The following is a 27,131-nucleotide window of genomic DNA, read 5'->3' on the forward strand; positions in this document are numbered from 1 at the left end:
TCTAGAATATCACAGGAGAACGTATTGCAAATACATTTAAAATTCTATAATTCAAACAACAATTTAAATTACTGTATAATGTGCAATCAGGTATATGTAGTATGCATGGTTTTATTTTGTATCGACCTCATGGCCAGATGGGTTCGAGTATTACGAACCCACATTTCCATGAAGTGCGCTGTTGAAGTTGTAAACAGGTCTAAATTGGTTCTGATCATAAACATTTTTTCCCCTATTGTAAAAAAAAATACACCCTTTAAAAATTACTGCGTTTTGTGTTTATGTGCTTTATCAATTAACAGACTCCATAATATTCTTGTTTGTGTTAACAGCTGTTTAGATACCATAGCATTCAATTTATAATTACTTAGCTGAAATTAACGAACAATTAGGGTTTTAATTACTGGATTTGCCAGTCTTGACGACTCGTTTTTTTGTGCGTTTGCTGCTAAATTACTGTTGGAAATTCCCCATATTTTCTTATCCTCCTATTTATCCTTCGTTACCTTATTCTTTTTTTATCCGTACTCTTTATCTATACCCCACTCTTTACTGTATACCCCATTCTAATATAATCCCTTCCCTATCTCCACTTTCACTTCAAATAAAATTGCATGAAATATTGAGTTTTAATTTTGTTTTTCATTTGATAAATTGGTTTCATTTATAAAATCTAAATTTGATCATTGCTGATAATTTTATGTGAACAATTAGGATTTCATACTCTTTTTTTTATCAAAGCAAAGCAAACAATAACATAATATTCAAATTGGTACAGTAGTTCTAAATTCAATTCCCTACATTAATAGTATTTAAAACATTTTTCCTTCTATCAAATAATATAAACTACACTATACATTCTAACAAACATTTGATTCGATCATTTTACAGTACACACATTCTTTAACATTGTGACTTGTTTTTTTAAATACTGTATGCATTATTTCTCATATTCAGTAGACATACATATTTTTTCATTCATACAATTAATTTATATAAACATTGGCTCTTTCTACACTATTAAATTTTATGTGATGTGATGTGCCCAAATATGGTAGTGATATGCACAAATATGGTAGTGATATGCACAAATATGGTAGTGATATGACATTATGTACATATATTGGCACATCACATTTTTTTGTCACATAAAGTTTGATAGTGTAAACAGAGCCTATGTAATGAATGTAACGTACAGTCAGAGCCATGTTGATTCTTTACGAAACTGAGTGTTCTTAAAACTGCTGTTTAGACGCAACAGTAAACTAGTTTTTTTAAGCGCATACGCAGTCCGTGCTTTCCTGCAGCAGAAACATTTGTAATAACAACATACGATTCTTCTGCAATGTTTCCGAAACGATTTATTTATCATCGAGTACATGACAGGGTTTAAAAGAGAATTTAAATATGGCAAAAAATACTGTATAAGGTAAAGGATCAACGCCCGACTTGTAGAATCCGATATTCGTTCAACCGCGGTGAAACTCCAATGTATTTCGAGTACTGCTCGTGGTAACCAACAGATAATGTACACAATAATAACGAGAAAAAGTCGCTTAGCAACTTTTGTCCTTGTATCGTTTATAAGTCTTTCGCAGCCGAGTTGTCTTCTTGAATGTTTGTTTCTCGTTGATAGCAAATAAAATATTTGTAAATACGCAGCTACAATTATGACAAGCGGGATCCACATTGCAACTAATGAATGTAGCATTGCGGTTATGAAGAACAGCGGAAATTCATTCGTTTTCATAAGTGTGCACCGTGGGCCTACAAAGATCTCTAATGATGGAGAGGCCACAAGAACCGACATTGCCCATATACCGATAATCATTATTTTTGCTTTTTTCGCATTAATTTTTGTCTCCAGCGGATAGCGAATTGCAAAGTAACGATCAATAGATATTCCAACTAGAATCCATGACGAGCAGAGTAAAGTTTGGTTCCAAATAAAAAGTGAGACTTGGCATTCCGTGTCTTTGAGAACACGGTAAATACTAGTAATTTCCAAGTAAAAGTGTATTGGTATTACTGCGATACAAACAATCAAGTCGGATAACGCCAAACTGCACAGGAAGTAATTCGCGGTTGACTGCTTTCGATGCCGATTCTTATAATAAACTACCAATACAAGTAAATTACCCAGAATTCCAATTACCATGATGATAAATAAAAGTGATAATTCAATATATTGATGGAGTATGCTAGGTCGAAGAAATTGAGAAGATATGGTACTGGGTGACTGTACCGTTGGTGACGGCCATTTTGTGTCCATTTTGTCGGTAATTGTCCAGCTTTGGTAATTTGTAGTATAGTTTCGGTATGCTGTGTAATCCTGTCCTGTAGTGGTCATTATTTCTAATTTGTTTTGCATTCATCAATTGGTAAAATGGTTTTTTGGCTTCAAGAATAGAATTTCTTTTCATTCACATTGTGTTGTTCTTCTGTATCTAAAAAAAAAAATTGAAAATCATTCATCAGTTACTTCTGACATTATCTCTGTACAAATATGAGAGTATAGTGTGGGGATACTGTAGTTAGAACATGTTATGCGACCTTAGGACTACTTTTCTTGCTTGTTGTGTGGTAATTTAATTTGAACCTAACCATGAGTTTATATACAAATACATTAGGCCTACAATTCTATAGGTAATTAATTTTAAGGTTCACTGAATTTAAATTTAAATCTTAAAATTGGCATGACCAACATTACCCACATGTGCTTTAATAGTCAGATTGCTAAAATCTGTTAATCTATTTAAGTAAAAAAAAAATGGAATTTTACCTGTTTAATGAAATATTTATGTTATATTTAATAACTTTGACATTGTTGATATATTTTTGTAATAATTTATAAAATTAAAATACACACTAAATTCCTTGTTTTCATACAAAGAAAGGAACTTAGATATATCTACAGTATGGTTTATCATTTCTTGGTTTTATATGAGCACATCACATTTTTTTTTTCACATAAAGTTTGATAGTGTAGACAGAGCTTAATATCACCGTCACAACCCTCACGTCTTTCCCCGTTTTTTTTTTCAAATACTGGACAATACTTTGTTGTCTTAATCACGATTTTCCTGTAGTAGGCCTACTAAGTAATAGGTTACAGCATAAATGTTGTTACCAAGGAAACAGACATGATAGTACCAAACATCAGAAATGATCATTATGCTACTGTAGACAGGGATGCTATGTTTCCAATTGTTTATTATTAATAGATAACAACAGATCCAAATTAGGACTTCTTCTATCTGTACACGTTGAAATATTAGTTCGGTATTGTAATACAAATTTACGGTACTTAAGAATTTACCAACACTTGTTGAAAGTTTAGCTTTATTTATGACCATGCGTGTTGAAATTGTAACTTTATTTATGCTTCTAAGTGTTGAAATGTAATATATTTAGCTGCTGTTTGGTACTACCTCATCCAATACCAGTGATTGATATTCGGTTAAAGACTGTTTATTGTATAGTTCAAGGAAAAGTTTGTAATGGTGTCATAGTTTTTGTGAAATTGTGATCAAAAGTCAATTTTTTGTATCTTTAAACAACCTCCTTGTGAATAAAACCAATTTAAAGACAGTCAAGTTTTCCATTGAAGAAATTTGTTTTCCCCATCATCCCTTCATTCAAAATTTAACTTTAATTTAACAGAAAGTAAACCATATTGTTCTCTTTGTGAAATTTCATTTAACTTCCATTGAGACTGTTATTTGTTTTTTGGCACTTTTCATTTTGAAGAATGTTTTACTTTTAAATTCCCATGCCCTTTGGTTGTATGACATAAAAAAACTACGGTACTAGGTAAAGATATACTGTACGTCCTTTAATTAGTTACGAGATTTTCTACAATTATCTTTGTGGGTGGTGTTTGAATTCCGATGTACTCAACTGTGTAAACAGATTAAGGTCGTGTTCGTACGGTGGTTAAAATAAGCGCTTAATTTCACCCATGCCTCGGGTTATAAGTTGAGCGTTGTTCGTACTTGAAATATTTAACCGCTTATAAATGCTTAATCGACGAATCACAAACCGGAAATTACGTTTTAAGGTCAGTTGTCTTTACAACCTACTACGACCCCATTTTCGCACGCTAGTTTCGTGTTGTATATTTTTTACTCGCGATCTTTCTTTACAATAACAATTACTTGCTACCTTTTACACTGCTTATCCTTGCGACAAACCTTATGCCTCTTAACGCCGATAATCCTGCCGAAATATGCCTTCTCCTGACGACTATTATTTTACTCCTTGACGAAGAATTTGAGCCCAATGTTACACGAAACACCACCGACCAGCTAGGCCTACTAAGCGGTCTACACCAACAAGGACAGCACCAGCTGACGATCGCTCTCGAAGCGTGTATGGAAGAGCTTCGTAGGAGAAATGACGGGCCTAGGCAGCGAACGTTTGTCAAAATTTGACACATTGCCTCTATCGGAGATTTATTATCCTCGAAGGCCGAGTATAATTGGATTATCGCTGAAATAACCTGCAAATTTGGTGAACATTTGCCTCAAAATTTTTGTAGCCTGAGGCAAAAGTTAATTGGGTCATGCGAACGGAAATCGGGAATAAGCTGGTATTTTCAACCCCTACGAACAGGCCCCAAGACTCAATTCGTAACATAATTACCAAATGTCAGTAAATCCCACAAAATCTATGTTGCAGCCCAATTCTCATGTTTCTATAGTAATCCACAGTTGTACTTTGTCTTAGGATTGCTATAAAATAAAATTGAGCTACAATTTTAGTAATGCTTGTCTTCCATAGGCTATGCTGCTACAATTTATTCAGATAGGGGAGCTCCAGCAATGCAAGAGGGAGAAGGTTAAAGTTCAGCTCTTCATTGTACTTTCCCTTCTTCCCCTCTATCCCCAATTTATTTGAAAATTCTTGATCCGCCACCGGATTCCATTCTATGTAGGGCAAAACATCTGACCAATTAACTTACCGTACCTCCCTGATGCAAATTTACTTTACAGTATTTATCAAATTATCCTACATGAGATAAATTATGTGTTCCTTAGATAAACAATAATGTTTTTTTTAAATGTTATCAGTATTTTTACTTGCCTTACACAAAGATTTCAGCAATCACTGTTTACATGAGACCATCTACCTTAATTTCATTAGATTTATTATTTGATTCATTACCTACTGTCACTGAGCTAATTTTGATACTTCAATTTGCAATGCCCTTCTCTTTAACGATTTAACCCAAGCCTGTTAAGTCGCTCTAAAATCAACATTTTCCCTCGCAAGTTGCGAGTTAAAATCACTGACACCATTAAGGGCAGTTAAATCGCGTGTTGTCATACGGTGTGAATACCTTTTGTTACGTGTGTTTAAATCATTATACTTGTTATGCATCATCCACACGATATTAATTTTGAGTGAGATTGTTAATTAAATGGCAACAAAAGGAAAGATAAATCACTTTTTAAGGTGCAAGTTGACATGTAAATAAATAGAACAATAAACTAAAATTATTTTGTTGCTGTTGAGCTAGTAAGCCAACAAAAAGTGTTTTCGTTTACTTAAATCAATTGTAATAGCCAAGTACTACATTAAAAAATACAAATTTATAGTACTGTATACGAGTGTAAAGTTGTTGTTAAAAAATGTCACCACCCAAGTTCTAGTCTGAGGAAAAGTCACTATTAGATAATTCTTAAGAGTGTTGTCGAGACATTATGACATTAAATCAAACATGTCTTTAAAAACACAGCGGTGATGATACTCTATTTGATATAAACTTGACCCTCAAGATAGTAGGAACAGTACCGGTAGTAAAGTGCTTGAAACTGCCAAAACCAAAACGGAAATCTAAGAATAATATTGTTTATATTTAAGTTTTAGTACAGTCGTTTAAAAACTTATTTTTAGGAAAAAATAACAGTATGTTAAGTATGAAATTAGTTGGTCTACTTCAGAAAATCCTAATGAAAATGTTTTCTTTAAAATAGTATCGATGTTTTCAAAAAGATTTTTGTTCTTTTTTCTATACTTTAAATACCTAAAATTAGTACTGTATCTTGACTTCAATTTTGATTTGGTTTAATCAACTGAATGCTGTCTATAATTTCCCCAGACTTGCCTACTTTTACAAACGTGATAAAACAGTGTGAACAATAGTCAAACTCATACTCCTTCCTCCGTGTTTAAATTGGTTAAATTTATCAGTTCAGTGTGAACAAGACTTAACAAATAACACTAGTAGAACAAAAGCTTCTTCTGTTTTGTAGCTGTAACAAAGTTATGTTATTTTATTTTTAAATGTGGTTATTGTGGTTAAATTCTATCATTTGTAAAGTTCAGTGTGAACAAGACTTAACAATTTACACTAAAGTAAAAACAAAGGCAAATGACTTTTTCTGTTTTGTAGCTGTAACACAGTTATGTAATTTTATTTTTAAATGTGGTTATTTTATTTTATAGTAGATTTACCAACCTATAAATTAGTAGGTACATTTGTAGGTAATAGGAAATTTAAACATGGACTGCCCTTTTTTATTAGAATTTCAGACAGTCATAATTACAATACTAGGGGATGCAATTTTAATTTTAGAATCCCAACTATCAAGCCAATGGCACATGTGACCTTTTTTTACAATGCTATTAAAGAATGGAATAATTTACCAATTAACATTAAGGAATCACAAACTGTTTGTTGTTTTAAAAGTAAAGTTAAAAAGTATCTACAGGAACGTTCACTAGCTCTAGAAACTTTTAAATAAGCGCTTCTTCTTTTTTCGATTGTCCTATTTTGCTGTTTTTTGTAATTTTTTTATGTTGCATTGTTTGTCTTTTTTGCTGTTCTTTCAAAGGACCTCATTGGAAACAAGTCCGTAGAGGACTTTTATGAGTTATCCTTGGCATCCTTGTTTTATTTTGGTATTTTTATATTTGCCAATTTTAATTGTATGTCTGTGATATTTTATGTACTGATGCCGAAATAAATCAAATCAAATCAAATCAAGATTCTAAATTATTGCATGTTCTTTTTACATATTGATAATATGATAATTCACCTTTTACTACAGTGAGCTGTTGTGTGAAACAAGCCAATTATCTATAAGTAGTAGTCATATACTAACTTTGTACTTTATACCAACACCTCTCAAGTACCAAAACAAATATTATTAATCCTCCTGTCCTGAGACTGTCCATTTGATAAAGGACTTAAATATTTTTTTCCACATCTGTGTCATCTTTAGCAACGTTTTATTCCATTTGGATACATTTTGTACTTGTGAAATGTCAACATTAGAAAAAGTGGTTGAATTAGGCAATGTATACACAGCTCTTACAGTTTAATTTGCTACTCTTGGGAAATCAATCAACAATTGCATTTAGAATTTGTGCCGTTCTTATTGCAGGTTACAATGTAATTTGAATAGTACACAACAAACACATAATTAATTTCTTTTCATGAAAGTTTTTTTTTAATTGGTACTGTTACTAATTGTGTTTTTCAATGCAAAAAGATGTAGCTTTAATGCACTCTATATGCCTTTATGCCTTTACTATATAATTATTAATACAAATGTATTTTCCCATTTAAAAACAAATGTTTCATACTATATGACTGAGTACAATCTCATACTTTAATTTGGTAAATCCATTTACCATAAACCCCACCTTATTATTTTTGGAAAAATAGCACAGCCAGTCCCCCTGGGCTATACTCATAAATGGTAATGGTATATTTAATCACCTAAAAAAAATTATATTTTAACATGGTTTGCAAAAGACTACACATTCAAAAATGATTCATACGCTTTTACTTTGGTAAAATCTATTTACCAAAGATCCCACCTCCTAATTGTTTTTACAAAATTTCTATGTGCTATACTTATAAATGGTACATAACCTAAAAAAAAATACAATATATTTTATCATGGTTTACAAAAGACTACAAATTCACTAAGTTGGTTACTGTTTTGATAAATTACAAAAATTTACTGAAATCCTAAATTCAATGTAGTTTACCAAATATATTGTTCAACTCTTCCCCTCCCCCCCCCCCCCCAATTATTATTAATTTTAGCTAGATTGATATTCTTAGTATTTTAAATATTGATAGTACTTACTTCGTAATGATCGTTGCAATTTAAGCGAATATTCCTTGTACGAATAATTTATCTTTCAAAAGTTTGCTAGCATCTTAGTTGATATCTTGAAATAAGTAGGATGCTGTATTAAGTGGCTGTAGATAACTGATTTTACAGTACAGTAGCATTAGACGCCTTTAAAGTATTGGTGGACTAGTCTATTCTCAAGGAGGTAGGTTTCGCATCTTTATAGGATGAGGTGTTTGATTTATTCAAATTAAAATAACTCATTCTTATATAATAACGTTGCATACATTTGGAAAAGTTTTATTTCTAAATGTTTGAATATGTATTTCTGTTGTTTTGGTAAATGATTTTATTTTAGAATCTTAATTTTATTTGTGTATTTCGGCCAAGTATGCGTTGTTCCTCAAAGGGAATAAAATACTGTTTTTTGAGGTAAGAAGATCCACTATCACACTCAACATAAACAACAAAACAGTTATTGCACAAACAATTACAGAAGTAACAGAAATGTATTTAGCGCTAAAAACAGTAGTATAAATCAATTTTTATTTTTTATATCTTGAACAACAAGTTCTTAAAAAGCATATAAATTGAATGATGATAATGTATTGGTTTTCCTATTTAAACGAAGCAATCTACCCGTATATTATAAATTCAAAGGCAAATTACTGAAAAAAATGATAATGCTGTGGGTATTAGATCAGTGGCAGGATCTCAATAAAGATACGAAATAAAATAAGCAAAAGCCTAAAGGCTAAATCAAAACGATAAAGTAAAACAACCAGAAAAATTAGCAGAGCTTTCAGGCAATCTTATCTTTATAATATATCATTTAAAAGGACAATTTTTTATATTTAGTTCATTAACAGTTTCAAATGATTATGTTAATTAGTAATGTTGTGACACGATACACCGGAAAAGAAAATATTTACTTCCTACCACCAATTCACCCCGCAGTCCTACCGCAATGTTCTTGTTTATTTTCTGTGCTATGGCCAATTTCACTTAGCGTTTATAGTTTGTTTTCATCAAATACTTAATTGAAGTAATCTTTAAAGGGAGTGTGTGTAAAGCAACCATACAAACCTCATAGTTTTATAAGAAGGCCAAACAAAAATGAATGTATAATTTTAATAATGTATTTACATTTATAGGTATAAAATACTTACTTACTTACTTTACCCCTAGTCATTTGGGAGCTGTTGGGACACCATAGATAATTTATCAACTCTCCTCCATGTGGCCCTGTCATCCTCAATGTCTTATTGTGAGTCAGTTTGGTCCATTTCTTGATGTCTTTCCAGTGTTTCTTGGGTCTTCCTCTTTTCCACCCACCTGGTGCAGTGCCTTGCGTGATTGTATACAGTATCATCAGTAACAGTTTACCAAATACCTTTTATTTTTTTTGTTTTTAATATTAATGAGAATGGAAAATCAATTTAGGGAAAAAAAGTTTTTGACTTTTTGAGAAAATTTACTTTTGGGCTGCTACTACTACTACTACTACTACTACTACTACTACAGACAGTACATGTTATGTTCAATGGGTAATGCTTAAAAAGATGATAAATGACCGACTAATTGAATATAGGGCGTGCAATGGTTGTATTTATCTTGAATGATTTTTAACACCTGACTTCTTCCCTTTGTGGCTTCCGCTTTGAACTCCTTGTTGTAAACATCGGTGGTTGCCTTGGTGGTAATTTGTAGATATTATTGACAGCTATGTTGAAATGATTAGTCATGTTTAAAGATGTATAGTAGAAAGAGGTTCTTTTACATCACAGATGAACTTGAAATACAGTATAAAGTTGTGTGTTGTAGCAGCATACTGTTGTTATTCTAAAACAAAATATTATATTGTAATAGTTTTATTTTAATTTTAAAGAGTTATTGTCTCTCTAAAAATTTATTTTTTGTTGAATATTCCATATTTTTATCACATGATATTGTTATCCACTTTGACAAAAAATTGGATTGAAAAAACATTTATTTACATGAAAAACCTATAATTTAAATAAAAAATGTAAAATTGGGTGACAGCCAATGAGTTTTTGGTTGAATAAATAATTTATTTTGTCATTTTATAAGTGAAAACATTATTTTGTTTTCCATTTTTTTTTTTTACGGAAGTGATTAACTTTATTAAAAGTGAAAATAACCTATTCAAAGTCTGATTAAACATTTTTTATGTTTTTAGAGGAAAATACATCTATATATAAATTTCGTTATAGCATCTTTAAAATGTATATTTATTTCATTTGTTTATCCTGCTGTACTATATACAGTAATTTTAACATTCATTTCCATAAAATGCCATCCAAACTTTTTTTTCCCATCGACAACACACACTTTTTTAAAATGTAAAATAAAACCAGGTCAATGTTTATAGTGCCACAGAGTCTGTAGTTGGGATGCGTTATTAAAACCATATGTGATATTAATTCATAATGTTGCTTATCAGTATAAACATACACATTAAAAAAAACCATGACAAAAAAATGGCACATATCAAAATAAACATTAAAGCATTCTCCTGCGTCCACAATTCTGAAGATAAGAATAAAACTTTTTATTTAATTATAAACAAAGGCTGAACAACATATGTATGTCAGCAATAGTTAGTAATGTCTATAAACAATGACATTTGGGGCCATATAAACTGTATGATGCCGGTGTACGCTCGCCCAATGGGATAAACTTTCTTTAAATAACATTGGTATTTAGGTCGTTTTATGAAGTCAAATTATCTGTAATTTCCTTTGAACAAAATCACAGCTACATTCACTCAAATAAGCTTTTTTTTTTAATACAGTATGTTGCAAATTTAGTTATTGAGTGGCAAATGACCAGAAGGAATGCCTCTTTATCTATTCATATTTTTGGACTGGTCAAAGTTAACCCGCAGTGATCCAAAATTACTAACATTGTAAAGCTCTGTCTACACTATCAAACTAGTTTGACAAAACAAGTCTGATGTGCCCAAATATGGTATTGATATGACATCATCATGGTGATATATGGATACATCACATTTTTTGTCACATAAAGTTTGATAGTTATGTGTATACAGAGTTTTAGAATCCAATCTTATTCCATGTTATTGTTTTATGAATCATTTGCTATTATATCGCATATATCCAATTCTATTGCATATATCCAATTCTATTGCTTTTGAGAAATTTTTTTTTTCCAATAATTGTCTGCTCATGAACTTCTTTTCTCAAGCAAATGGCACAGACAGTCTGGTGTCATTCTTATGCCTCTGTGTCAGTCCTTTCCCATTACATCATATCACTTTGTCTCATATCTAACTTTTTTCCTCTTTGTTTTTGTTGTAGATCTGGAAGACCAAGCTCATGTTCTTAAGAAGAATAATGTCCTGTACAATGTAACCTTAAGTATGGTAGACATCACCAGAGGAACCAACTCATACTACAAGATTCAACTACTGGAGAGTGACGACAACAGAAAGTGAGCTATGTGGATGAAATGAATAATATCTTTACAGACCCTAAAGTGTGATGTGCCTAAATATGGTAGTGATATGCCCAAATATGGTAGTGATATGCCCAAATATGGTAGTGATATGTCTAAATATGGTAGTGAAATGACATCATCATGTCCATATATATGGGCACATCATAGAAAGTTTGATAGTGTAGACAAGCCTTTAAAGAATTGTCCTATTGTCCTCCAAAGATATATGAACAATGAAAATTACTAAAATCAGATTTTGAATAGACCATTTTGTAGTTTTCATAAAGTTAATCACTTCCACATAAGAAAAGGCAGGGAAAAAAATAATGTTTTCACTTATAAAAAGACAAAACAAAAACCCATTGGCTGGCAACCAATTTTACTATTTCTTTCGGGTAAATCATTTTTTTTTCCATCCAATTTTTGGTAAAAGTGAAACATCAAAATGGCATATTTAACAAAAAAATGTTTAAAAATTGTAGGGGGACAATATATCCTAATACAGATAATAGCATACTATTAATAAGTTTTTTGTGCTTTTCAGGTATTACCTTTTTAGGTCATGGGGGCGTGTTGGAACCGCAATAGGGGGCAACAAACTTGTGTCCTTTTCTACTGAGAACAAGGCAATTCATGATTTTTGTGAACTCTACGAAGAAAAGACGGGCAACAGATTTGGATGCAAGAACTTCAAGAAGCAACCGCATAGATTTTTCCCAATTGATATTGACTATGGAGAGGTTAGTATGATACAAAATATGGTCAAGTATAATCCCATAGGATTGTAAATGTTTGTAACTACTGTGGAGTAGCTTTGCGTCAGGGTCTTGAGTAATTGGTCAGATGTTTTGCCTTACTCTGTTAATTTAAAAGTTTCTTTTTCTAAACTCCAAGAGGGCTCACTTCAAAATTCTAAAAGTATGACAGTGTATTAACATAGAGGGCAGTTGACCTGATATGTTTAATATTTAGCTTTTGGTGGTATTTTAGAGTTACTAAACTGGTCATATAAATCTGTCATTAATATTTTCCTTGATGTATGATCAAGTTTTCGACAAATGAATTTTCCTTCATATATTTTCACCTCTGGTATTTCAAAGCATATTTTTACATGGAATAACAACATTTTCTTTTAAAAGTTTATTTAATGGATCATAGTTCATATATAAATAAAAGTATAATAATTGTTTTATTTATTCTTTATACTGGGTGACCTCTTCAGTCAAAGACCAGAGGGCCCAGTTATGATGAGTGGCTGTGTGTAAAGATTTCATTCAATTTCATTTATTCATGGTCAAACACAGTAAAATATAGGACATGGTTTGAAATAATTGTTGTTTTTAAAGTTAAATTCATATAAAAATATATATAAAATACAGATCATTTAAAATACAAAAATACAGATAAAATAAAATATATTGTTTAAGATACAAAATACAAGCAAGATTGGTGTGTGTAAGGGTACAGCATAAAATAATCAATGTTTCCATGCCTCATTGCAGTAGGGAGAAACGAGTTTCTCATTCTATTGGTTTTCCAATATAGGTGGCTAAATAAAGGTGAAATGTATAAATAAAAATAAAGAAATTGAACAATTTCAATTAATTAAGATAATAATATATGTGGTTGATTTTGATAACAAATTTGCACTTTCAAACTTGCTCATTGAATATACAGTATTATACTTAATCTTATTGTTGTATCGATTTCAGATCATTCAGTTTATTTTCTTAACAAAATTGTGCTTCAACTAGATGACATAGTTTGTTTATTTGTTTTTTTCTTTGCAAAACATGCTGTAACCATGACCAGCATACTTAATTCCTAATGGTTTGGTGGCGTTGCTTTTAATTAGCACTCCCAACTGTCCTAGATAAAACGATCACTAAGTGACTACGTCCTTTATTTACAAATTAGTACCTTCGCAAACGACGACTCTTCACACGCTCTATCAATGTGATTTCAACAATTCTGTTCGAGAAAAGTGTTTTAAGTGTTACATACTTCCTTATTTATCATCAATTAGTCACCATGGTAACAGTGAGTGTATTTATAGACAACACACTTCAGATAAACACGTTTCTTTTTCTTTATAAGACTACCTTTTTACCAGTTGTTAATTTTCCAAATTCTTTATTTCAATTTTTTTTATATTAAGTTATTATTGAATTAGTTATTCAATTATATAATTGAATGCTTCAGTATAATCTTATACAATTTAGACTAAATTAGGACACATAAAAAAAATTAATTAAATTCAATTCTTAATGCAATCCTAATATAATTAACACCCCCCCCCCCTAAATTCCTCAATATCAAGGGACTATACAGGGTCAATTTTTTTTATTCAAGATTAACAAGACCTTTAGAAATATAGTGCAAACTATTTGGAACCCACGATAAATAGCAACAAAAAAATCTCTGCATTTATGCCTTAAAGATATATTTTCCCCCTGAAAAAATATATTTTTTAAAAATTTGTTGTTGAATATGCCATTTTAATGTCACATAATAGTTATTCACTTTGACCAAAAATTTGATTTCCAACCATTATTTACATGAAAAAACTCATTTTATAAGTGAAAACATTTTTTTTTTTCTTTTTTTTTCTATGAAAAATGATTAACTATTAGAACTACAAAATAACCTATTCAAAGTCTGATTTAATTAATGTTCATTTTTCATGTTTTTGGGGGACAATACATCTTTAACAAAAACCCTTCTCATTAATATATAGTCCTTCCTTGCATGAAAATCATAGGGCACAAAATATTTAATCAAACGACTGTCAAAGGAAGTATCATTTGCAGTACTGCACATTTATTAAAAGTAAATTTGTCTTCTTTTTGCATTTCATTTCATAATTTCCTGTCTTTGATTAAATCCTTTTCTTACCAAATTTCAATTTGATCTATCTATCTAAATTCTTTAGGTTTTGAATTCGAAAACGATAATGGACTGTTAATATTAAGACCTTAATTATACTGTAATTGATTGAATGAAATGATACATCAAATGTTATATTCGTGCTTCCGCTGGCGGCTATAAAGTCATATTCTTTGTTGTTGTGTTTTCTGTAGTCACATAGATATATAAAATAGATTTTTTAGTAGCATAAAATTATTTCAATATATTTATATTATGACCATAATGTCCTAACCATAAACTTTATCCACTATCTCCACACGATTGGTACTTGCACATCTTTAAGCCGATTTTCCAGTAGGCGAATTTGTTCGCGCGAATCGAAAGAGTCATGCTCTGCGCATGCATATTCAAGTTTCTGTCTGTCCTACTCCCTTCTGCGACGAATTCTTGTTCCTTTGATTTTTCGCTTCAGTGAAATTTACTAGTTCGAATTGTTTCTACTTTTTGCGAAGTGAAATATTGCGCAACCAATCAGAGCTCAGGAAATGAGCTATGACGCTTTCATGAGCACTCGTGCGAATCGAAATACTCAGCAACCACGCGAGGAACATGAACGTCGCAGCTATTCGCTTATGTAGTGGAAAGAAAGTAGGCGATTTTTTTCTCTTTGAAACGTTGGATTCGTGCAAACAAATTTTCCTAATGGAAAATCGGCTTTAATTTGACTATGTTAGAACAATTTTTCGCAGTTTTTTTATACCATTAATTTGAACAATAATCCAAATTGTAGATTATTGCACACCACATAAATGCGTTGAATAAGTGTTGTTCAGAAATTATTTATTTCAGTATATTATAAAATGACACAAAAACCAGCCAAAGCTGAAGACGTAATTTACAAAAATATTTATAAATGTAAATCTAAATGATGGTGTAGTGAAAATACTGATAAAAACATTACGCAATTTTAAAAGTTTGGATTTTTTTTTTTGGAGTTTGTAGAGTTTTGGTCACATCCCGAATTGATGATAAATAACGACTCAGATTTTGTTTTCCTTTTTTGGTTTCAAACCAAAGACCTCTAATTTAAAATGTTTCCTAAAGTAGATTAATTAAAGTAGTAGTAGATTAAATTAATCAACATACAGTTTCCATGTTGGGTCAATGTCAACAAGACAGGAAACGCACCTCCCATAGTTTACTATTCCAAGCTGTTTGATCGGTTTTACAAAGTATTTATCTTGACATCTTGACCCCAAAGCAATTGGTCTAGTTTTCGCAGAAATTGAAGTCCAGTAGAAATTGAAATACTTGGCCGCCTTTCACAGAATGGGAAATGTATCTGATGATCCGAGAGCTGTTTGATGCTCCGGTTATTTATTAAAGATATTCCTTATTTTCCTGATGAAAGATGAGTTAATGTCTTGCTTTCTTCTCATAAGTTGGTCCTTTGACTTTTGAAATTTTCAGTAATATAGTACAGTACTGCTTTTAAAAATGTTCCAGTTAAAAGGTTTAAAAGAAAAGAAAAATTATAACATATACAGAAAAATAAAAGCATACATACCGTATATTTCGGTGTATAAGTCGCACCTGTGTATAAGACGCACCCCCAACTGAGAGTAAAATATCGGTATTTTTTATATCGTCGATGTATAAGACGCACCTTATATTTCATCAAAACAATGTTTTTTTAAAATGTAATCAATATTATTGTAATAATATATTTTGTTATATCTACAACGGCATCCTTTATTTATGTTTTTTCTTACCTAGTCTCGGCCGCGCCCAGCCTCAACAAGTTCTTTCTAACTTGTTATTCATGAGTTTCGCCGCAACATCGAGTGCATGACCGTGTGTGTAACACGCACGTGTGTGGGCTAGCCTCGCTTGATCATTTCGAGAGGGCGCGCGTTTTCACGGACAATCGTATTCGATTAGTATCTATGTATCCGAGAAGTGTGTACGCTAGGTCCATGCTATAATCACCTGGAGAATATACTAGTCGAATACCGTACACCATGTGGCCACCAAAATAAGGGCTTGCGCTTGGGGTACGGCGGTCGTGCGTATAACTACTGTATAAATAAATACTATTCCAATCGTACGACGTAAACGTTTACAAATAAAATTTTATCGGAGCGCCATAATGAACAAATCTTTTCATCATATTTAGTATAACATCATGCTGAAATGACTTGAAAACTAGGCAGAAGCAGGTTGCCGTTACGTTAGTTAGTTACTGTAGCTAGGCCTAGCCTACTCAGGCCTAGCAAACGAGGTGATAGCCTAGGCCTATGTACAATCTGTGTGGTGAGGCATTTATGTTCGGTGTATAAGACGCACCCTTAATTTAGAGGTCAAATTTGCGTGTCAAAAGTGCGACTTATACACCGAAATATACGGTAGGCTTAATTAGAAAGATATATACAGAACAGTTAAAAACCTATTTTATTTTGTATAAAAGACATACAGACAGACATACAAAGTGAAATACAAAGGTAGATATAATGTATCATTAGTTAGATGACTTTTGAGTTGATATATTTTTGAATTTATAGATATTTTTCCTAGTTACTTTTGTTCTAATTTCAGTTGGTAAAAATTCTTTTCTTTTGTTGCTTTGTATTTAAAGGTTCTTTTTACCTTGAGCATTTTTCCAGTTTGGTGTTATTAATGTGTTACAACTTTGGCTACGGGTGCATTTTGGATGGAGGGAGTCATTAAACATTGAAGGTGAATATGATAGTGAAGGGTTGGCCATTAATGCACTTGAAGTTGTAAATAGTAATTGTTCCCTCCATCTTTCATTTAGTGTAATCCAATTAGTGATCTTTCTCAAATGCAACCCTGTTCACAAGACAAACATACACATAAATATACATACATGTACATATACACAACATGTGTTATGGACACCTTTCTTGCATATTATAGATTAAAGGAGATTTACAATTTAGCATCACAGGAAAATTATCTTTTATAACCATAATATTCACTTATTCTGATACAAAAACATCCAATACAATTTATAAAACTATTTATTATAGTTACGCAAGATTAGATGATGATAGGGATTGTCTTGTTCAATTAACCCTTATTTTCTTTTATAGGTTTTCTAATTTAAAAACATCTGATTTGTATGTCACAGCCATTTGAAAGATTGGACAGATTTTTTTTTATTACTGTGTATGTGGAAGTATAAATATGCAATAATCCAACAGTTGTGGTCACTTATTAACCATATATATTAACTGTATATTGTGGATGGATGCTTCTGTGGCTATATGCCAAATATTAGTAGAGATATAGATAGTTGTGTTGTGGGTATATGATAGGGCGCTATTATTCTGTAACGACAGAACTAGGTCAGGTCAATCAATGTTGTGAGCAGATTGGACCCAGTCAATTTTACCCCCCTGATCCCTCACTGTAGGCTGGAACAGTAAATTCTTTATTATACACGCAACTGCATTTATTGTACATAATTGTACAGTAGCATGTCAACTTATTTTTTCTATTATTCTTCATTGACAACTGGGGATAACAGTGTCCAACATGGCACACAAATAGTAGGTGATACAAGCATGAAAATAGCAATAACAAACTTGGATAATATTTTCGCTAACTTTAAGAACTTCGAAAATAAATTTTAACAGTATTAAAGGTTCAATAGAAAATAAAAACACAAGGCTATATGGCAGCAAGTTTGCCGTATGTGTGCAGTAAATGGGCATTCACATAATGCGTGAAGCTCGGTCTGCACTTCTACCATACTGAAACTCTCATGCTCACATAATTTAAGTATGTAGTTCTTTCTTTCTGTTCACCGAAGTTTGATTGATTTTAAAGGAATTGATTAAATTTAATTCTGCTTTATTCATAATTTCAATCTTGAATACATTTAGTTTTGACAGCTTTTTATTTCGTTACTTTCACTCGTAAATGAAATCGGTACTTTGAGACATTTAAGTGTAAGAGTTACGATGTGTTTTCGTGATACATTAATCATTTGTAGATTTGATTTGTTAGATAAACCTGACATGTAATAATTCAGAATGCGTGTAGTGGTAAATTTTATGTTTTCTTAAAGGTATAACAAGTCAAGCCCTGTTAATCCCTATGCTTAAGTCGAGCCCTGTTAATCCCATGTTTAAGTCGAGCGCTGTTAATCCCCATGTTTATGTCGAGCACTGTTAATCCCCATGTTTAAGTCAAGCCCTGTAAATCCCCATGTTTAAGTCGAGCCCTGTTAATCCCCATGTTTAAGTCGAGCCCTGTTAATCCCTATGTTTAAGTCGAGCCCTGTTAATCCCCATATTTAAGTCGAGCCATGTTAATTCCCATATTTAGGTTGAGCCCTGTTAATCTTTATATTTAAGTCAAGCCATGTTAATAACCAAATTTAACTCAAGCCATGTTAATCCCAATATTTAAGTCTAGCCTTGTTAATCCCCATATTTAAGTCAAGCCCTGTTAATCCCCATATTTAAGTCAAGCCATGTTAATCCCTATATTTAAATCAAGCCCTGTTAATCCCCATATTTAAGTCAAGCCCTGTTGATCTCCATATTTAAGTCAAGCTATGTTAATCCCTACTGTATGTCAAGCTCAACCTCCTAATCAATCCTCATTAATCCCCATTTGTTTTTTTTTTTAGGAGGAAAGCAAGATTCGCTCATTGGATTCTCATGGCGATACCAAGTCAACTTTACCAGATGAGGTTCAGAACTTGATCAGGCGCATTTTTGATGTTAAACTAATGAAGCAAACACTTCTAGAGTTTGAGGCAAGACAAATTAACAATTTATTAATTATTATGGAATATTTATATGTTTTTGATAAATGTGAAATTGTACCATATAAAAAAAAGAAAACTTGATAATTCTGAGAGATTGTATCATATTATATCCCCACCCCCCACCCCTTCCCTTCCTTCTATATCCCCCACCCCCTTCCCTTCCTTCTATATCCCCCACCCCCTTCCCTTCCTTCTATATCCCCACCCGCTTCCCCTTTTCTTCCTTCTATCACCCCCCTTCCTCCTGTAGTGATATCACTGTCAAACTTTGTCAGAAAGTGATACATTAGATGCTTTTTTTGCTAGTTGTAGTCTGTGTTGTAAATTCGTCGTGAGGTGGTTTCCCGAATGATCGTAAAATCAAAACGGTACTGGGTATGACCAACTGGCGTTCTTGTCACCAACTAGTCATCAATTCATAGAAGTACTGATGTAGTAGCCTATCTGTACTGTACGGTGACCATAGAATGTAGCAGTCTGTGTTGTAAATTTAAAACACAAATTCCTACATAAATCAAGATTATTTATATGCAGATTTGAATGTAATTAGATTGTTTATCTCTCTTGATGAACGCTTTTCAATTTACAATTCCCAGACTATAGCTTTCCATCTGGGAATATCTTGATAATACTTAATTTCTAGATATTAAATAAATTTGTTCACACTCATCAAGAATGGAATAGAATTTAGATATGTGTGGGTGCATCCACGTTGAATATGTTATGTTTGTCTGATGATCATTCATGTGTTCAGCCTCCAATTGATAAGGTTAATCATCCTACTGTCTGCTAACTTCGTCCAACGTTGTACACCATGTAGAAAAATAGAAATACCTGCTGTCCAGCCTTAAAAGGCATTTTACAGAGACGAGTGGTACCGGTAATAAAAATATAGAATCTAAGTTATTCCCTATGGCTATTTACACGCAACACTGAGCAGACAGGTGGCTTCCATTCCACTGAGGATAGATACAGGTTTTATGGTTTGCCGGTTACTGTTACCGCTCGTCTGTGTAAATTGACCTTAACAGCGCTCATTTAAACTCAGTGATTTTGATTCATTTTCCCTTTATGCTGAATGACATCTTCAGACTGTACCGGACAATGATAAGCACACCAGGAGATGATGTTTTTTTCCAATTATAAGTTCTTTTTTGTCCAAGACAGCTTTGAGCACATGTTCTTTCTGGTGGTTTTCTTTTCTTTGTTTTTTAACCAGTAAAGTTGAATGACATAATTAAGATGAGTCGCGTGTTCATTCTGAACGTACGGGAATGAGCTTTTAGGAGCTCATTGTACTAAACCTCAGCATTATGCGGTAGGGTGGCAAGTTCCTTTCCACACTGCCTTATAATCCCTAGTATTTTCAACTAGGTACTTATTTACAGTGAGTGGACTGGGTGTTGTTGGGAATTGAACCCGGGTCACTCTGTATGACAGTCAAGTGTCCTAACCACATCATTGTTTAATTGTAATACATTTTTTTATATACACAACAAGCTTACTTGCCACCACTAATGATGTACAGTTCCATCTAATCCTAAGTTTTAGCCTTAAACAATAATCAATACTGACGCATCACAGTCATCACACCAACCCATTTTGAATATATATCTTTCATACATAGTATTATTTTCAACGCCGTATTTCAACTTAAAAAAGTCTACCCTTGGGGATTCGAAACAAATTCTCTCTGAGTACAATTAGTCTAAATTTGATTAATTGTTCCTGATGGTACACCTAAGAGGAGACTTTAAATTATATATGTAAATGACATTTACATTTGAACATTTTAATTTAAATGGTTTTTTTCTCTCTAGATTGACCTTCAAAAGATGCCCTTGGGGAAACTTTCAAGAAAGCAAATTGAGAATGCTTATGCTGTTCTTACTGAACTCCAGAAGGTACACAAGAATGTTTAATAAATTTTCAATAAACTTGTGCAAAACTTTTATGCATGAGCGATTCAACAATGCAAAATATAGGACATTGGGTTATTAAGTTCAGCAAAGCCATAGCCATTTTATTTTACAATTTTTAGGCTCTCTCAAATTCAAAATCCTGGATCTGATGCTGTTATGATTATACCTTAGTATTTCACTTAAGTCAATATATATTTTTTTTATTTTAGTTAAGGTGTATTGACTTATATAGCAGAATGCTATGGAGAATTTCTTCTGTGATATAGCCACAGATATAATGTACACCAGTCAGGCCAAGTTCGGTTAAGGGAAACACCCTTTAATTGAAATACTTGTATTGTCATTCAATTAATTCAATGCTTGAATTGTTATTTACTTAAAGACCCCTTCCCTGCAATTTTGAACGTTTTTTGGAAAATAATACATATATATCACTTTAAAAACATTAAACCATGTCATTCCTTGTCTTAAATGTACGTTTTATGGTAAATTATGATAAAAAGTGAGAAACAGTGCACTACCTAAGTAGCTCGCGGCGATAGACCTCTCGTGGACGGTCTTAGGCTTAGCCTAGCTAGGCTTAGTTTTGTAGGCCTAGCTGGTAAACATCGGTAACGTACAAACATCGTACGCTAGCTATATACCTAGCCTGACGTTGTATAGTTGCTGCATTAATTGTCTTTCTATTTTTGCCAGACTCCGTTGATACAAATTGGGGGAAAACCGGTATTTTCGCTGAAAAGTTAGGAGTCTTCCATTTGTTTTGGCCTCACGATCGATCGAAAAGTGGGCGAATTACAGGTGAAAAACAAAAATATCAATCCGCGCGCAATGCATTTTGGGATTTATAGCGGGCCGTTATAATTATTAGAATCGACTTATTTTTCACATTTTTAACCGTTTAAAGACGAAAAAAGTTATCGCAATAGGACCATATAGTATTATTTTTACATTAAATATAGTTTGTGATCTTAAATTATATCTAAAAAATGTAGGGAGGGGGGCTTTAAGTATTTAATAGAAACAACTCACTTGTGGGATTCGTCAATGCCTGTCCCATAAATACAGTAATAGCGAGTGAGTTACTAAGCGGTTAAGACTGTGGAACCGTAAATTACGTAGCCATAACATCAGCAAGGGTTCGAGGCTCACTCGCTCCATGGTTCTGGTGGTAGAACAAGTCTTCTCGGATAAGGACCTAAGACGTAGGTCTCGTGTACACATCTAGCTCATGTGCAACCGAGTACATCTTTCGAGACGAGTAAGGGGTTATCCTGGTGTACTAGTACCAAGAATCTCCTGTTCTTCAATTTGCATTCAAAACACAGTATCGGAAGTACAGGGTTAAAAGGTCAAACTGGGCGACGCCATTTCACAGCATGGAGCAGCGCCCCCTCCAAACTAGGAAGTCAAAACTATTAATTCCCATAGAGGGCTCAGTCAATTACTCTATCCCCCTATAATATTAGCAGATCCCCTCTATGATTTTGACTTTCTAATTTAATGCGGGCGAGCTACTCCATGGCTCACAATGGCGCCACCCATTAGCTCTATTCTATCCCACAATGCCTTTAGAAATTGTTACGCGCTTCGGACGAACATGAGATTGTTGTTATAAGTTCTTTTACTAGTACACACACACACACAGCCACTGATCATAACTGGGCTCTCTGGGAGACAAAACATAATAATATGTTTTTTTTTCCCAGCATGTTGAACAGCACGCTACAGCAACGGCCCTTCTGGACGCTTCAAACCGATTCTATACTCTGATTCCACATGACTTTGGCCTTCAAAAGCCACCGATTATCGATAACTTGGACGTGATTAAGGTTAGTTGTTTAATCATTGGTTACATGGGTGTGAATTTTTAACCATTTCAGCTGTTTTTAATCAATTTGAATATCTTTCTTAAATCACACAAATCAGTTAAGAACATTTTAGTATGACATTATCTCCTAATTATGCCCAGTTTAATATGAAATTGTTTTGATTTGTTTACACCTTTGTGGTTTGATTCCCTTCAATGAAAGGTGCTTTTTATTAAATTTTAATATTTAAAATTGTTCATAATTTGGATATCTTTCTTAAATTACACAAATCAGTTAAGAACAATTTAATATGGTATTATCTCATAATTATTCCCAGTTTCAGCTGAAATTCTTATCATTTTTTCACACCAATGCAGTTTGATTCACACCATAATAGGTGCTTTTTTCAAAATTAATACTTAAAATTGTTGCATATTTTTACGATATTTTAGTTAGTGTTGGTTGTTACAAGAATTCTCTATTCCTGATTACTATGCTAACTTTGCAGAAAAATTACACAATTTAAAAAGTAAAGGGTTATTAAATTTACCTCAATACATCCTTCTTAAACTGCAATTAGACTACCAGTCAACTTTAATGTGAATTAATAGAGAGGTTTCGCAATCTTACGAATACGATAACGAAAACGGATACGTCACGCACACGTATTTGTTTTCGTAAGCCATAAAAAATCTGTTTCGCATGGCAACGAAATATTGAGGCACGTCCAAAATATGACTGCGGTAAATTTGAGTGAAGCGCGGGTACGTGTTGCTTGGTGCTTGGCTGCCTAGGCCTAGTGTAACATCAAAGCGAGTGAGAACTTTAAAAACTGCTATTTATCAAAATTGACCTGGAATTTTAGTAAATTACTTTAGTAAATTACTTTCAATAAATCTATAATTATATTATAATCATGAATCATTCCTAATTCAAATGCAAAATGTGCAAAATAGATCAAAAACTATACTCGTTTTGTAGTTACGAATATGACTGGTGATATTCGTCAACACGAATACGCTTTACGAATATGAAATGGGGATCAGCTCAAAAGTTTCACAAATGTGTGACGTATCCGTTTTCGTTATCGTATTCGTAAGGTTGCGAAACCTCCCTATTATAGATGTTCTTATGTCATTGAACTTGTTTAATTAGAGCCCATTGACTAGCACTTTTATTTTCGAGTGCCCTTTATTTTTACGAAATAATTTTACGGCAGAGAATCAGACATGTAAGAGTTTACTGGAAGGTCACACGGCAAGCATTTACAAGGTCGTAAAGATAAATGACTTTTTAGAAAAAAGTTTGTCTCATTTGACCGCATAGTTGTAGTAAATAAAGATGAATTACGTTTGTTGAATTAGCTTTTGAGAATGTATTAACTTTTTTGTACCTGTATATATATATATATATATATATATATTGTAATAACTGTATGAATTTATTTTGTAAACATATTGTATGGGTCGAACCTCTTGTTACGAGAGTGTTCCTCCGTTTTAAAGGAGAGTAACCAATAAATATTATTATATTATTATTATCAAACTTCATAGAAACTGCTAGATATTTGCAGTTTCTTAAACAACAATTTAATTCAGTAATTCACTCACGTAGATCTTTATTGTTAAACTGTGTCCCTGTATAATCTCATATATCAGGTTGCCAAAATGGCTTAAAATTAAATTGACATTGAATAAAAAACCAGTGAAATAATAGTATCATAGTGTAGTCTAATAGTTTCAAAATGTTGAATCATAAATGTTTTGGAAAAAATATTTCCAAATATGGGGCCTTAAAAAGATATTTTTATTTTTCCAGAGTAAGAGTGAAATGTTGGCTAACCTTTTGGACATTGAGGTGGCCTACAGCCTACTGAAAGGTGGTAGTGAAGGTGGTGACGAATCCAAGGACCCAATTGACATTCATTACAACAGCCTCAAATGCAAAATGGAGGTAAGTCTTATGAGGTTTCTGAAAAATTGGATCCCAAAAAGTTTTATTCAAAATTTCATCTTTGGATTGCAAATGTTTAAACTGTTTATGTTACACTAAGAAAGATACTCTCCTCAGGGAAGTTCAAATTAAAAACTCTCTCTTATCATAATATAGATAAGTACTACACTAAAGACAAATATCATAATTGGCTAAATAAATTTAAAGATGTATTGTCTCTTGAAACACAAAAAATGGAAAAAAAAATATTCTAAATTTAAATTGGCCATATCAAAGAAATATTAAAGTTATTCACTTTAAGTTGAAAATTCGAGCCAAAAACAACAAGTTTACGTAATTAACAACAAGTCTTTAAATCCATTATTTTGATCTAGCCTTACAACAACCACCCACTCAGTTTACTTAATCTCTGTCTCCACTATCAAATTTGATGTGCCAAAAAATGATGATATAGCACTACCATATTTGGGCATATCACTACCATATTTTGGCACATCACACTTTTTGTTTGATAGTGTAGACATAGCTTAAGTTTTTAAATCCAATATTTTGATCTAGCCTTACAACCCACCCACTCTGTTTGATTTAAATAGGTTTTTTTATATGTTGATTCCATCTTATCTTTTTATAACCAACATCTTAATTACTTTTATCTAGCAGTGTCCGTCAACAACTTCATACATCAGAGTATACATATTTTTTATTGATTGAAGATTCCAATATCTCAGAGTTTAAAAGTGCATACATCAAAGAAATTGACTCTTCCCATTATCTACTAAAGCCACAGAATAAGTAGATTTTTATTTTCATAATAATAAATATATGTATTTTGTTCTTATTAACACTAAATTTACTCAAGGTCTTAATAGGTGGAATACTAAATAGTTACCTTTTCAATAACATGCTTCAACCCAAAGGCTCATGTAATGTCCTTTGCAGTCCCTATACAGGCACCTGTTTTTCTATCCATGACATTGGCAGGGACGCGATTTTTTTTTCGTACATAAGTTGGGGACCCCTCATGAAACGTCACAAAAATAAACATGAATAATTCATCAGTTAAATTTGTTGTTCCGTGTGCACCCAAGCGTATAGCAACAAGAAGTGATTACACAGATGATACGATACTTTTACAGTAGGCCTAGGATTCAATTCACGTGATTGCCTTCGCGCACTCTTCTTCACACACACAACACTATGCAAAATGTGTTGAGTCGAGGCTAATCGACAGCTAGGCAAGACATTACACTAAGTAGTAATTCATTGGACATAGCCCAAAGAAAGCTTAGACCCACAAGAATAAAGAAGGTGTGACTGTATTTTTTTAATTCTGCTATTTTATTATCAAACAATATGCATGTAATCAAAGGAACTTTAAAAATGCGCGTATATGAACACATGAGATGGGAAGATTAGACCCACGAGAATAAAAAATGTATTTTTGTGTAATGTTTATTGTTTAATTTTGCTGACTTATTACTCGGATTGTGTCATACCTAACACACACACGTCACACACACCCACACAGCTACTACTAGAATAGACATGGGTTTAGAGACTAATAATTAGGCCTAATATTATTAATAGAAACTATAATTTTAACACGTAATTCTTTAGTAATAAATTATATTAAAAACACCATAAACTAAAGGCTGATTATTTCGACAATCCACACAAAACGCAGCTATTCTATTCTATGAAATGGCACGCCGCAACAACAGCAGAGATAGGCCTAGAATCGTACCGCAATACGCTTGGGTGCAAACGGAACAAGAAAATTTAACTGATGAATTATTCATGTTTATTTTGTGACGTTTCATGAGGGGGTCCCCAACTTATGTACAAAAAAAAAAATCGCGGCAGGGACAGTGTGAACTATGCTCTTACTCATCTTGATGGGTTTTTTTTTAAGTACCCGAGGGCAATTAATGTAAACCGGGCCTAAAGGTTATAGCAAACAAACTTGTTCTGCCACCAGAACCATGGAGAGTGTAGGCCGCGAAAAAGTGCTACTAAAAGCAATGCTTTAACAATCCCTGTCCAGGCCTTGAATTTTTACCGCAGCCAGTGCAGTTGGTGCCCCTCTCAATTGTCCTCAATGTCTTTGAAAATGTACAACAACCACGGCCACTACTGGCCGTAGTGCCCTAGAATTTTCACCACAATAACCACCGAATTGCGAAAAAATATAAATTTTCAACAA

The 27,131-nt window shown here is 32.7% G+C and overlaps 3 protein-coding genes across 4 annotated transcripts in view; 1 reads left to right on the forward strand and 2 right to left on the reverse strand.

Moving 5' to 3' along the window:
* Window positions 1–27,131, reverse strand: part of LOC140060452 (uncharacterized) — a 62,476-nt gene that overhangs the window by 23,307 nt on the left and 12,038 nt on the right. The gene's annotated exons all lie outside the window — the stretch shown is intronic.
* The window catches only part of LOC140060448 (poly [ADP-ribose] polymerase 1-like), an 80,880-nt gene that overhangs the window by 16,189 nt on the left and 37,560 nt on the right, over window positions 1–27,131 (forward strand). For both annotated transcript variants that reach the window (XM_072106661.1, XM_072106662.1), the window contains 6 exons: window positions 11,435–11,567; window positions 12,118–12,313; window positions 19,102–19,230; window positions 21,063–21,146; window positions 22,874–22,996; window positions 24,794–24,928. In XM_072106661.1, coding sequence (XP_071962762.1) covers window positions 11,435–11,567; window positions 12,118–12,313; window positions 19,102–19,230; window positions 21,063–21,146; window positions 22,874–22,996; window positions 24,794–24,928 — 800 coding nt within the window. The remainder of the gene's footprint in view (window positions 1–11,434; window positions 11,568–12,117; window positions 12,314–19,101; window positions 19,231–21,062; window positions 21,147–22,873; window positions 22,997–24,793; window positions 24,929–27,131) is intronic.
* Window positions 1,178–2,441, reverse strand: LOC140060451 (melatonin receptor type 1B-B-like). Its single transcript, XM_072106670.1, has one exon. The coding sequence runs from the start codon at window positions 2,369–2,371 to the stop codon at window positions 1,199–1,201; it is 1,173 nt and encodes a 390-aa protein (XP_071962771.1). The 5' UTR covers window positions 2,372–2,441; the 3' UTR covers window positions 1,178–1,198.

This window comes from Antedon mediterranea, chromosome 10 (genome assembly GCF_964355755.1).
Source record: "Antedon mediterranea chromosome 10, ecAntMedi1.1, whole genome shotgun sequence".
Taxonomy (NCBI): Eukaryota; Metazoa; Echinodermata; class Crinoidea; order Comatulida; family Antedonidae; genus Antedon; species Antedon mediterranea.